Source organism: Miniopterus natalensis, chromosome 10 (assembly GCF_054644295.1).
Source record: "Miniopterus natalensis isolate mMinNat1 chromosome 10, mMinNat1.hap1, whole genome shotgun sequence".
NCBI lineage: Eukaryota > Metazoa > Chordata > Mammalia > Chiroptera > Miniopteridae > Miniopterus > Miniopterus natalensis.
The window spans coordinates 79,943,023-79,955,136 of NC_142090.1; the positions used below are offsets into that span (position 1 = coordinate 79,943,023).

The window sequence follows — 12,114 nt, forward strand, 5'->3', positions numbered from 1 at the left end:
ATACCAGCAGTGTACTTACCAGGTGGTGGCTCTCACCGCAGTAGATGAGGAGGAGGTTCTTAGACTCTTGGCATTATTAGCATTGCTGACCTTCAGCTCTAGATCCAAGAAGTTCTGTTTCATGGATGAATTGAGGAAACTTGAATGACTATGGTATGCAGTGCTGTTGAATAGGGGAGGGAGAAAACCTCAGAGAAACATTTATCGAGCACCCACAAAGCATGTCAGCCTGCTAAGGTGCTGGAAACAGATGGAGCGACCTGGGCATTGCCTTTCCCAGGCCTGTCCTCAGATGGGGAGCCAGAAAGCAGGTCAGCAGTCACACAGCAGGTTATTGTTCTATGATAGGTTTTATTTATCTCCTAATTTGTTAGGAAAAAGCCTTGAGGTGACTTACAAAAATACTTCTGTTACAGAACAAGCAAAGTAAGATCAGGGTGCAGAGAGGGGGAAACGAAGTGAAGGGTGAGGTTAGGTTACTGAGCACAGGCGCAAGTCCTCCTCACTTGCTAGAAAGGGTTCTGAGTTTACTAGTAGCCAGTGGAAGGAGGGGAAAACCATCAGCTACATGACTAGTGTTTATAAGATAAAAGCAGAAACCATCATTGGCACTGAGACCCGAGAGAACTTTCTTCCTGGTGTCGTCAAAGATGGCTTTGTGCAGGCTGGTTACTCACGAGAGGCAGATGGTCCAGCCCCGAGCTCACACCAGTGACAGCAGTTACAGAGTGAGCCCACAGAGTGCAGGTGGACAGCTGGGACTCTCCCAAGGAAGTGCTCCTCGGCATGGCCTTCAGAGCCTGGCTCCAGTGAATCAGTCACCAGACCATTGGATTGGAATCTCAGGAGTGCAGTGGAGCCTGGGGAGTGCTTTTGCCTTTTCTTTAAGCTGCAGGTGATTCTGATGCATAGCCAGAACTGAGACCAAGTGATCTGAAGAAGCAGATGGACTGCATGTACTTTGGGCAGTTTTCCATAAATATTAGTTCTTTCAATAGAAGTTTTGATAAGTGTTGCACAACAAAGTATTTAAGAGTACCCTTTCTGGCAGCGATGATAAACTCAAGAGCAGACACTGGGTAAAGTGCCGGGCATCCTAAGTATCTTTTTGCTCTAAGAGTATAGCACTTAATTCTCATAATGATTTTATGAGATCCATCCATTTTTATCCTCATGTTACGGAAGAAGAAACTGGGTGCAGAAAGCTGCCCACGGCCAGCAGCTAAAATTCAGTACCGTAGCCACTAACCATATGTGGTTTTAAAATCTGAATTAATTAAAATGAAATGAAATTAGGCTTCTTGCTTGCCCTAGCCACATTTCGGGTACTCAGGTGGTCACTGTATTAGACAGCACAGATCGAACATCTCCAACGTCACAGAAAGTTCTCTTATACAACACTGGTCTAATTTATTTTTAAAATAAAAGTTCCTGTGGAATACATAATCTTAAATTGTTCAGTGTTGTAACAGCATGAATTCTAAAAATATAACTTTGAATGTATGGTATCTTATAGCATTCACAATCCATCAAAGAATTGGAAAAAAATAGGCATGAGAAAGTTTTGATTTTCTTTTTAAATTTGGATTAACTATCATCTGATTTGAAAAGATATTGTCAGATTTAAGCACCTTGGTACCCTCATGCATATGAGAGCTTTTAACTAGTTCTTAAACCTGTTAACCTCATTTAAAAATTCTGAATGCCCAGCTGGTATGGCTCAGTGGTTGAGCACCGGCTTGTGGTCCCAGAGGTCATGGTTTGATTCCTAGTCAGGGCACAGGCCCGGGTTGCGGGCTCGATCATCCTTAGTAGGGGGCACAGGATACAGCCGATCAATGACTCTCATCATTGATGTTTCTCTCTCCCTGTCCCTTCCTCTCTCTGGAATCGATAAAGACATATTAAAAATAAAAATTCTGACCAGAGTGATCGTGGTATTTACACATACTTGCATCTCTTGAGCGTGGGTGCTAATTCTTTTTCGGAAAACATTTTCAGATGATACCCCTGAAAGCTCCCTCATCTCAGCAGTGCCAGCGGAGGACAAGGCTCCCTCCCCCACCAAACCAGCGGAAGCCTCAGCAACTCCGGTTGGGAGAAGGGGCCGTCTGGCCAACCTTGCTGCAACTATTTGCTCCTGGGAAGATGATGTCAGTCACTCATCTGCAAAGCAGAACAGTGCCCAGGGACAGCCTGGTACCACTTGTTTATCCAAAGCTTCCTCTGCAAGCGGAGCATCTGCTCACATCAATAGCAGCAGTGTTACGCAGGAAGCTACATGCGGCTCCCAGAGGGATGGCAATGCCCCTTTGAGCAAGGCCCTGGCCTCGAGAGTTGAGGGCACATCCTTGACCAAGGTCGTAGTTTCCAGCCCTGCGGTAAGTACATACAATTTAAATACAAAAATATTTTTCTTCTGTTATGAGTGAGAATGTACATTTATGTGTAGGTATGTGTTTTTATAACATACCCACAGTTTATGCGTATTTTTAGAATATTGGTATCATAGAAAGTGAAAGTCATGAATTTGGTACCTCTGTCCCAAGGTAAATGATATGTTAACAACTAGTGCAATTCCAAAGTGTGTAACATGAAATGATGGAGCCTCTTCATCATCAGGGGGGACACTGAAATGGCTCTCTTCTAGAATGCTTGTGCATGTGGGTACATGTAAGATAGCAGGGATTCCCAAAAACTGGTAGCTATAGTTACCAGGGGGCAGTAGTCAGCGGTGGGCACTGTACTTCCACTGTAAGTCCTTTTGGAAGGTTCTCTTGTGCATGTACTACCTCCACAGTTTAAAACAAAAATCTTAACTAAAAAAGAAAATGTTGTGTTCCTGAGCATCGTCTTTAAGTAGAGAGCTGGGTTTTGGAATTAGATCTGCACACAGTTCCAGCCCTACCACATAATTGGAAGTGTGGCCTTGGACAAATTACTTCATCTTACAGAGCCTAGATAGGGTCCTGGGGAAGGTGGAGTGAAATAAAGTGCATAGAGCACTTAGCATGGTGCTTGGCATGTAGCAAGTACCTAATTTATTATAATTAGTTACCAAGCACATGATACAATTTTTAAAAACAATATATATTTTTATTGATTTATTGATTTTAGAGAGAGAGGAAGGGAGAGAGAGAGAGAGAGAGAGAGAAACATTAATTGGTTGCCTCCCAACCTGCAACCCAGGCATGTGTCATGATCTGCAATCAAACTGGCAGGCTTTCAGTGCACCAGACTACACTCAGCCAATTGACCCACACTGGCCAGGGCTATGATACTATTTTGTTAAAATAATACTGCTGTAATTAAAATACAAAAAAATATGTAATTTGGCTTAACACAGTTAAAATTTATAAATGTACTAGTATGATACTATGAAAGAAATTTAAAAAAAAAAATAGTGATTCTATCCCTCATTCTAAATTACCCATCAACATATTGTGCAGACAAAATTATGTAGTATACTTTGAATTACAGCATTTCCAAGTTGATTTTTTTCAAACCTTGCAGAATGGTATGATCTATTAGGTAACAAGAACATTTTTTTTTCCATGACTTTACATAAGGCTACCAAGCAAATAGGATTTGAGTTGTTTTTTTGTGGGACTATCTTTAACTGTTTTGAGTGTTGTTATTTACCCTAAGTATAAATTGTGTTTCAGAAAACTTCTTCCCCTGTGAAATCTTCTATATCTGTCACCGATGCTAAAAGCTGTAAGGTACAAAAGCCTGAGCGACTTCCAAAAACTCCTGTTAGTTCTCTGAAAACAGAGGCATCGAAACCGACTGGGAAGTCAGCTGAACCCCAGACAGTTCGGCCCAGGGAAGAATTAAATAGAGAAACTTGTCTGCAGTCTCAGACAAAAGACAAATCTACAACACCAGGTTATGTATTTTTTAAAAATCTGAAGTTACTTTTGTTTTCAGGGCTTCTGTTCTCAGCATTTTAAATATCAGGTTTGAATGGTACAGTGTTGGTTTGCCAGGGCAAGTGCCGGAATGTATCAGATGAGACTTCTTCCAAGTCAGCTTTAATTGATAAATATTTATTAGTGTAGACTGATCCAGTTACTGGTCAAAGTATGTAACCCGCTGCATCTTAGCAGTTTAAACATGCTTTTTACTTAGAATGACTGTGCTAGATACTTTCTTCTGTACTTTTGGATGCAGACAAAGCACATGCAACTGGAAGTCCCATTTTAAGGGCATAGTGGAGAAACGTTCTTACAACCAAGTGTGCAAAGCAGTGCTTCTCAAACTTCACTATGAAGGCACCCCTAATAGCAAAGGGAAACGAATGTGTATACAAAGGACTCCACTTCCAGTTATGTTTGTTGGCATGTATATTGTGTGTGAGTGTGTACATATGAAAATTCAAAATTACCTTCTTTATCTTGTGGTGACTTATACCTATTGTATACCCCAACATGCTATTGGTTAAGAAACACAAGACTCAGAAATATGGTAATATTGTTTACTTTGAACTATATATTTTTTTCCTTAGAATTGCTTTTGGAAAAACTGTTTTCATTCTAAATTTTAACTTCTTGAAAAACAAACTCTTGAGAAAATATAGTTCATCATAAAAGAGACGTAGACAGAGAGATGAGAGGGGGGAATCCATTAGTTATGGGGTAAGTAGCAACCAGCAGCCAGTTTCCAGATGAGCCAAAATGAGAATTGGAAGCAACAGCAAAATCCAGTGTGGAAAAGGGTTAGTTACTCCCAGTTTTCTAAAGACTTAGGGCACAGATCAGAACGGCATAGATACAGAAGCCTTTTTTTCATGCTTGGCTATCGTGTACCCCCAGAGTACAGTAATAGGGCCTCAGAGATATGTAATTTACACGGTTCTTTGTATCCTTAATGGACTTTAGTTTGAGATGTGGGATGAAGTGTTAATAAGGGACATGTGGAGCCTTCAAACTATGGCTCTGGGTCAAATTTTGCCCTTCACTTGTTCTTGTAAATAAACTTTTACCGGGACACACCCTGCCCATCTGCCGTCTGACTGCTTTTCTGCTTCAAAGCAGAGTTGAGTCGTGATAGTGGCCGTATATTCTGCAAAGCCCAAGTATTTATTTGCTGGTTCCTTAAGGGGAAATGTTTCCCAATTACTGATGTAGATGAACTCCTTTTACACAGTACGATCCTTGTATCCTTAAGATGGAGGCGATTTCTTTCTCATTTGTTCTGCTTTAAATGTACCCCATACTATTATAATTCCTGGATTTTCATATGTTAGACTTTTTAAAAGCAAGATAAAATAAATTGGGCTGTAGAAATATAAGTAATTGGGTTATCATGGCCAGGACAGTTGGTAGTTAGGTTCCGATTATTCAGTTTAAGGGTTTTCTGATCCCCACTGTCCTTGCACGCCACCTTAAAAGAAATATACATACATATTTTAAAGAACTAAGTCCTAAAATTAAATTTTAGGGCATGGAATTAAGTAGTATGGTAAAAAACATTTTATTTTGAACTGTTTTTATATTGTTTCCTTTCTGAGTGACTATTCCTAGTAGAATCAAAGCATTTTGGAGCTGTACCGGATTTTAGACTATTTTCCAAAGAAATCATAATAGTTACTTATTCTGAATAGCCCCCAACACTGTGCGTATTTTCTGTAGGAGGAGCAGGAGTCAAGCCTTTCCTGGAGCGCTTTGGAGAGCGTTGTCTAGAACGCAGCAGAGAGAGTCCCGCCCATAGCACGCCTCATAGAAACCCCGTTATCACTCCAAATACAAAGGCCCTGCAGGAAAGATTGTTAAAGCAAAATACATCTTCATCTACTACCCACGCAGCACAGCGGCTCAAGCAGGTATGGCCTACTCCTTCAGCATTGTCCATTGTATGGTCTCAGCGTAGAACCTGTAGAAATAAAGTTGTGTATCCCCATGCCAGTCTTCTTGACTGACATAAATAGCATCTTGATTCTCTGTGTCTCGTATTTCAAATCAGAAATATTATTGTTCCGTGTTCCTTTGTATTGTGATTTTTTTCCTCTTAAAACTGAAGACAAGCAAAGTCAGTAGTGTTTGGATATTATTCTTAAACATACTGTTGGTTCTTATGTAAAATAGAGCTTTTGATGGTTTCAGGAACGTGAAAAAGAACTAGAATGTCTCCGTGGCCGATTTGACAAGGGCAATTTATGGAGTGCAGAAAAAGGCAAAAACCCAAGAAGCAAACAACTAGAAACCAAACAGGTAACTCAGGCAAGGAACAGGAGAGCAAACTTAGCACCAGAGTGAGGCTGGGATCTAGCTGTGGTTCTGTGTTGTACAGCAATTCTTTACATGCTTTCCTATGCCAGTTACCTGTGCCGCTTTACTCACAAACTCCTTAAGTGTTCATGCCGACTCTGCTTTTCTCGTGATGTTTTCCCACTCAGTGAGCTCTTTACCAAATTCACTGATGGCCCACTTAAAATCAAATTAAAAAAAAATTATTCCCACCATTCCATTGATTTCTGATGCCTTTTAACATTCTACTTAGACACCGGTTCTAAAAATGTTTTTCAGAATCTCCTTTTCTCATTAATGATTGTATACCTCTCCCCAAATACCATTCTTTTAGACTATCTAATCCTTTTAGTAACCAAATACCTCCCAGATTTCTCTTTATTTCTATATCACTTCCTGTCCAATTTCATTAATCAGCCTTCAACGAAATTGCTCCTTATAAATGTAAACTATGTTATGTTTCGTTTCCATGCCTGCTGTGTACAAAGTGCTGTATTAGGATACATTTTTAAGCTAAAAATAATAGAGGTATATTGAAAGTGGGTATCAGCAGAAGAAGAACACTGTCTGTGTAACCAGTGTGCTTTGAGAAATAACCTACATGTTCCGAACATGGCCAGGCCTTTCACACGCGTTGTCTGTTTTGTTCTGAGCAAGCTTATATAGAATAATGACTGTGGTTTGTTTCATATAACAACATGTAAAAAGACAAAAATTTTATTGTTTGGGCAAGTAAAATTTATCTTTTCATTTGCTTTTTGCAGGAAATTCACTGTCAGAACACTCCCCTCAAAAAACACCAAGTTGTTTCAGATTCTCTGTCACATCCAGTAGCAGAAAAGGAAGAGGGGACAGAAAATCAGACTCCAGCGAAACCTCCCAGAGCAGAACCCGCAGGTCAGCGTTTCCCTTCCTACTTCACTACGAGAAACTCTCAGTCTGCCGTAGTTTTGGAAATCAGTGTGGAAGTCAGACACGCTGCTCTCGTGTAAACAGGCAGATCCGTCCTCCTTCCCAAGCCCACTCTCACTTCTGGCCACACGATAAGCTTTTGCCTCAGTTCCCTTTCCAGAGGGAGAACTCGTACTCTTGATGAGAGTGTAAATTACTGCAACTTGTAATTGAATTGTAAGGTGTACGAAATTCAGCTTCTCTGCAAGTGTAAGTTGAATTCTTAGAACTAGTGTGAAGGATGTGCTGTGTATGAAGAGATCCATTGTAGCACTGTCTGTAATTGTAATGAGATTTAAATGACCTAAATGCCCATCAGTAGAAGACTGTTTAAATAAATTGTATGAAGTCCATGTAATCAAATATTATGTAGCTGCTTTAAAAGATTAAGGTAGCTGTGTACGTAATGACATTTAATATGTCGTTGACCGTTAGAGAAATACTTTTTATTTTTTAAATTGTGGTAAACACAGTATTAAAATTTAACCATCTAACCAGCCGCTCAGTGCACAGTTCATCGGTGTTAAGTATATTCACATTGTTGAGGAACAATGAGCGACGGGGTGTTAGAGAAGGCAGGTGTTTGAGGTATTCTCTATACATTTCTAGAACTGAAATGCAATTTTATAATCAGAAAGAGAGACAGAAAGGCTCTATAGCCAAAAAATTCTGGGTTCATATATATGTTAATACCTTTTTTCCTGAAACTTTTAGGTTTCACTGACTGTGAAATGATGAAGTCTAGCCCTTTGAAAATAACATTGTTTTTAGAAGAAGAAAGGTCTTTAAAAGTAACTTCGGACCCAAAGGTTGAGCAGCAAACAGGTTGGTTTTTATTCTTTATTTCTTGTTAACACTGAACATGTTATAAGAAATAATATATTGGTGGAAGCACATATTCAACTATATGATGTCCTTTGTTTCTAAATGTCTTGTGATTTTATAATTCTTTTTTTTTTTTAAGTAAGGAGTACTCTAGCCTCCACAAGATAGAGTGCTGTTAACAGTTATCTTTAGGTCACAGGCTCCAGTGAGTGTGCTCTAGGCTATCATGGACTTTTCACAGGGAAGGGAATGCACTGCCCTCGCACTGGGCATTTACGTCAGGAGAGTTGTGGCCCCTGAAGGTATCTGTGAGTCCTGCCCTGGGTGGCGTCAATGTTTTCCTGTTAGTGGCTGCCACATCAAAGGGCAGCTCCCACAATAGAAAGTCATTTCAAGGAACATTTTTTGTAAGTCTGAAAATTTTGGCTATTATCCCGAGTTCTTAATAGTCTTTCTTACACTCAAAGCATTGAATTAATTTTTGATAGTTTCCTCTTTTATTGCTTAGAAAATATTCCTAGAGTTTTGAAAATTATTTTGGTTTTATATACTAGAAAGTTTTATTATTATTTTTTAGGAGGTGCTTTTCATTAGGGCTTTTCCCTTCTTTACTTAGTAAGCATATGAATGTTAGATCTTCTTGACGATCCCTTTAATTTTTTCACATCTGAAGCACAGTCTTCGCTTACTGAAATATTTTTCAGAAGTGGTCGGTGAGATGGAGATGAGTGTGGACAAGGCGGATGACATCAACAGTTCACAAGTGATTAATGACATCTTCAGTGACGTCCTACAGGAGGGCGAGCTGGATGTGGCCAGGAGCCAGGAGGAGGCGGGCCAGGCGGAAGCAGAGAGCGGTGAGGACCAGGAGGATGCCCTGAATATCTCCTCCATGTCTTTGCTTGCTCCGCTAGCACAGACAGTTGGTGTGGTGAGTCCAGAGGTAAGAAAAGACTGTAAACAGGCTCAGGGCATAAACTAAGTAGGATTGGGGTCTCCTTTTGTTTTAGTGGGTACATGGGGATTTAGCACTCTGTAGTTTAGGGGGATTTTGCAGACCTGATGGTAATTCTCTTAAAAGAGAGCTTAAAAAAAAAACACTAAAAAAATACTGTTCAGTCTGTTGACCTTAAATAAAATCCAGACTAACATGGCTTCAGGCCAGACATTTGGGCTCAGATCCTGGCTCTTCCATTTCCTAATGTTATTGGTCGTATTGTTTAACCGCTTTGCTGCAGTTCACTCATCTGTTAAATGAGGTTAAAAATAGTACCTGTGTTATGGGGTTGATGTGAATATTAAAACATACTGCTATATTGGTATTGAGCACCAGACAGATAACTAACATTTATTGAGAGCTAAGTATATTAGCTATTGCCCTACATCAAATAACTGCAGCTTTGTTTGGAAATTGATTCAATTAGAAATATTTTGAAAGTGGGTCACAAGTGTAGATTTTAGCAGTCTTTCAACTTTTATTTGTTTATTTACCTTTAGGAACTTATTTCAGTTTGTCTTATTTTTATGATGAACCAGTTGACTTATTAGACATTTATTTCCTGGTAATAGAGAAGAATTTGTTCAGTTCTTCAGAATTATCATTTAAATCAACGTTGTCCATAAAATACTAAGACCCAATGTGCTTCCCTGCAGGGTTTAGTTTCCTCACCTAGACTGGAGTTAAAGGACAGTGGTGCACGTGATGAGAGTCCAAAACCAGGGAAATTCCAGAGAACCCGTGTCCCGCGGGCTGAGTCTGGCGATAGCATTGGCTCTGAGGATCGTGATCTTCTTTACAGGTGAGAATGTTTCTGGGAGGCATTCACCCACTAAGGTCATGGTTTAGATTGATGTAACAGGTTGGATTACTTGTCATTATCATGGTAGTAATGATTAACTTGCATAAAACTTTGGAATAAAGTGTTGGTCTGTCACTCAGTGACATTTTCCATTCTGGTGGTGTGTTCTGCTGATACGTCTCAGTATCAGTGTCAGATTCTGCAGAAATGTTTAGTAAAAGGTGGTGCCTTGTGTGTCACTGGGTTTCTAACAGTGTAACTGTCTCCTGAAGCATTGATGCGTACAGATCTCAAAGAATCAGAGAGACTGACCGCCCTTCGATAAAGCAGATTGTTCGGAAGGAAGACGTTACTTCCAAATCAGAGGGGAAAAGGAATGCTGAAGAAAAGAGTGTCTTTCCTCATCAGGTTAATGTCAAGCAGAAGATGCAGGTGTGTATGTCTATGGAAGAGGGTTTGCAGTGTTTCCTGCTTGAGACTGAGCTGGAGCACAAGGTTCTGGCCTCACTCATCTCTGTACCCTGAGGGCCTGATGCCTAGGACCTCAGCAATTGCCCTTGAATTCAGTTTAATTTGAGGAAGGTCCTCTTTATTAGAAAAGTTGGAAGCTTGTTTGATATTGTTGGAATACTTATTTTTAAACAGGTTTGTCCTAAATATCCGTAAAGTGTAACTATAAATTAGATGGTGGTGAAATGTGAAATTTATTTTGCGCTTAGAGGTTCTTTTACTCTAAGAAAACAGTAAAAAAACTACAGCATACATGTACTTTGTTGGACATGGTCCAAATTATAATTTTAATAAGTATGAGTTGAAAGCCTTTCATAAGGAAGAATGTTTATAGTGTGATTATTGCAATATGCTGAATGTTCTTGGTGCATAGTGTTGAAACTTGAACGGTGAAACTGTGGTGTTTTGACTTTCTGGAAATTTTGGAAATTATTGAATCAGATTGGTTAAAATCAAAGTTTACAGTAAAGGGAAAGTGGTGACTGAAAATGTGAGTTTTCCTCCTCTCGCTGGTCTCACCAGGACCTCAACAATGAAGTGAACCTGCAGCAGACAGTGATCTACCAGGCCAGCCAGGCCCTGAGCTGCTGCGTGGACCAGGAGCACGGGAAGGGGTCCCTGGAGGAAGCCGAGGCCGAAAGGCTGCTGCTCATCGCAAGTGCGTTCCACACCCGAAGCAGCCCAGCACAGCTCCACACCAGGAAAACTCGCTTCGTCTCCTATAGTCTGACACCTCTAATTGTGGAGAAAGGGCCTTTTATTTTATTTTTTTTAATCCTCACCTGAGGATATTTTTTCCATTATTTTCAGAGGGGGAGGGAGAGAGAGAGACACATCGACTGGTTGCCTCCTGCACACACCTCTTCTGGGGCTTGAGACTGCACCCGAGGTACATGCCATTGGCCGGAATCGAACCGAGGGCCCTTCAGTCTGAGGGTCAACACTAACCACTGAGCAAAACCGGCTAGGGCAAGAAAGGGCCTTTTCTGATAACCTGTTTCAGTCAACCTATTTTTTGTTTTGTATAAAGTCTGAACAATCTGCATGTAAAATGAGATGTAGTTTGCATGAAAGGGTGAGAAAAACTGGAATGCACTTGAAGGAATGGAGTTGTGCAGAGTAGGCCAAGAATGAATATATGAGTATACTTACATCCACACACTCTTATCTCTACCTGTCTACCTACCTATAGCTAAAAGTGTGTGTGAATTTTGTTGTGTGTGTATTTGTGGTGATGAATAATGGGGCATGTTAGGGTGGAGAGATTATGTCACACAAGAAATCTGACTAAAAGTCAAAGCACTAAATTATGAAAACCTGGTAAACTGATGACCAATTAAGGTTTTTCCCAGCTACCTGCCGCCTGATTCTATAAGGAGAGTTACTGATTGCGTCTCTGGGCTTATGTACTGTGGCCGCATCAGTGCATTGTCTTGAGTTGGTCTCCTTTAGAACTAGTTGCAGTTTTTAATATTTGAAATATTAACTTGCATATTTTTACGCAGCTGAGAAGAGAACACTTTTGATTGATGAGCTGAATAAACTCAAGAGTGAAGGGCCTCAGAGGAAGGCTAAGGCTGGTCCCACATCCCAGAGTGAATTTGCCCCATCCAAAGGGTCAGTCACTTTGTCAGAAATCCGCTTGCCTCTCAAAGCAGATTTTGTCTGCAGCACAGTTCAGAAACCAGGTACGTGATTTTTATCTGCATGCCTTCTAGGCCACATGTTTAATTATTCCCTCACCTGGACTGGGATTGTGCACATGGGAAGAGGCAGGTAGC

General features: G+C 40.4%; 1 protein-coding gene across 2 annotated transcripts in view; it reads left to right on the top strand.

Annotated features, from left to right (window-relative positions):
* Positions 1 to 12,114, top strand: part of ANLN (anillin, actin binding protein) — a 34,697-nt gene that overhangs the window by 8,027 nt on the left and 14,556 nt on the right. For both annotated transcript variants that reach the window (XM_087821261.1, XM_087821262.1), the window contains exons 4-14: positions 2,002 to 2,381; positions 3,666 to 3,888; positions 5,634 to 5,824; positions 6,105 to 6,212; positions 7,013 to 7,145; positions 7,914 to 8,024; positions 8,729 to 8,967; positions 9,678 to 9,823; positions 10,096 to 10,255; positions 10,856 to 10,991; positions 11,839 to 12,021. In XM_087821261.1, the coding sequence (XP_087677387.1) occupies positions 2,002 to 2,381; positions 3,666 to 3,888; positions 5,634 to 5,824; positions 6,105 to 6,212; positions 7,013 to 7,145; positions 7,914 to 8,024; positions 8,729 to 8,967; positions 9,678 to 9,823; positions 10,096 to 10,255; positions 10,856 to 10,991; positions 11,839 to 12,021 (2,010 nt within the window). The remainder of the gene's footprint in view (positions 1 to 2,001; positions 2,382 to 3,665; positions 3,889 to 5,633; positions 5,825 to 6,104; positions 6,213 to 7,012; positions 7,146 to 7,913; positions 8,025 to 8,728; positions 8,968 to 9,677; positions 9,824 to 10,095; positions 10,256 to 10,855; positions 10,992 to 11,838; positions 12,022 to 12,114) is intronic.